Below are 920 nucleotides of genomic sequence, written 5' to 3'. Positions count from 1 at the left end.
GGCATCAAACTGCCACCCAGCAGGGCAGCTAATTGGCTCTAGAGGGCTCTAGAGGTGACTAGAAGGATATGCAATTCAGCAATGTGAAATACAGCAAAGGGCTCTGTGTGCCTATGTGATGCTATCAGCCTCCATCAGTTCACTTGTTAAAATTTAAGTCACGTAATACTAGAAAAGTCATGAATAAACATTTTTTCTGTTAGCGTGAAATGGCAATTTAAAATTTAAGGATTAAAAGAGAATTCTTTCTACACATCAAATTACATAATACAGTTTTGTGTATGCATGTGAACTCACTGCAATAGTAACTGCACTGCTGACTGCACCGAGGTAACCCTGGAAAAACGTTGCCATTGGCGTAGGCTGAAAACATAAAAAAGCATACATTAATCAAATAAAATGAATGAATATGGCATTTTTGGTAACACTTCCGTTGGAGCTTGTATATATAATGCTTTCTAAGCACATGCCTACTCATTATTATGCATGCATAGTATCTTATAAAAGAAGGGCAACACTTTACAATAAGGTCTTATTTGGAACAAGTATTGTTCATTGTTATTTAAAGTTTACTAATGTTAACAAATGAAACCTTATTGCACAGTGTTACAAAAACAACATGTATCATGAATCGCAAAATTTATATAGAACGTATATTTTTGTTTTAACTTCTTAGAATATTATTATTTATTATATCACATTATATCCTCTAAAGTTACAAATAGATGATATTTCCCATAGTTATAATGCATTATATGTCTCACACCTTGACATTGTTTAAGATCTGCACAGTATCTTATAAGTGGTCTTTTATTATAAAAAGACAAATAAGTCTTCTTTGTAAATATCCAAAATGCTGTACAATATGCTCATAATATTTATAAATGGTCACTGTATGCTTAATATATAATGAATGGGTT

At 32.0% G+C, this 920-nt stretch overlaps 1 protein-coding gene across 1 annotated transcript in view; it reads right to left on the bottom strand.

The window, feature by feature from the left end:
- LOC107576225 (sideroflexin-5-like) overlaps positions 1-920 on the bottom strand; it is a gene marked incomplete at its 5' end in the record, with an annotated part of 9,706 nt that overhangs the window by 5,722 nt on the left and 3,064 nt on the right. Inside the window, one exon of the mRNA XM_016262447.1 lies at positions 298-363. Coding sequence (XP_016117933.1) covers positions 298-363 — 66 coding nt within the window. The remainder of the gene's footprint in view (positions 1-297; positions 364-920) is intronic.

Source organism: Sinocyclocheilus grahami, unplaced genomic scaffold, assembly GCF_001515645.1.
Source record: "Sinocyclocheilus grahami isolate Dianchi unplaced genomic scaffold, SAMN03320097.WGS_v1.1 scaffold3370.1, whole genome shotgun sequence".
Classification (NCBI taxonomy): domain Eukaryota; kingdom Metazoa; phylum Chordata; class Actinopteri; order Cypriniformes; family Cyprinidae; genus Sinocyclocheilus; species Sinocyclocheilus grahami.
The sequence above is the reverse complement of the archived record's forward strand: the minus strand, read 5'-3'. Positions and strand labels throughout refer to the sequence as shown.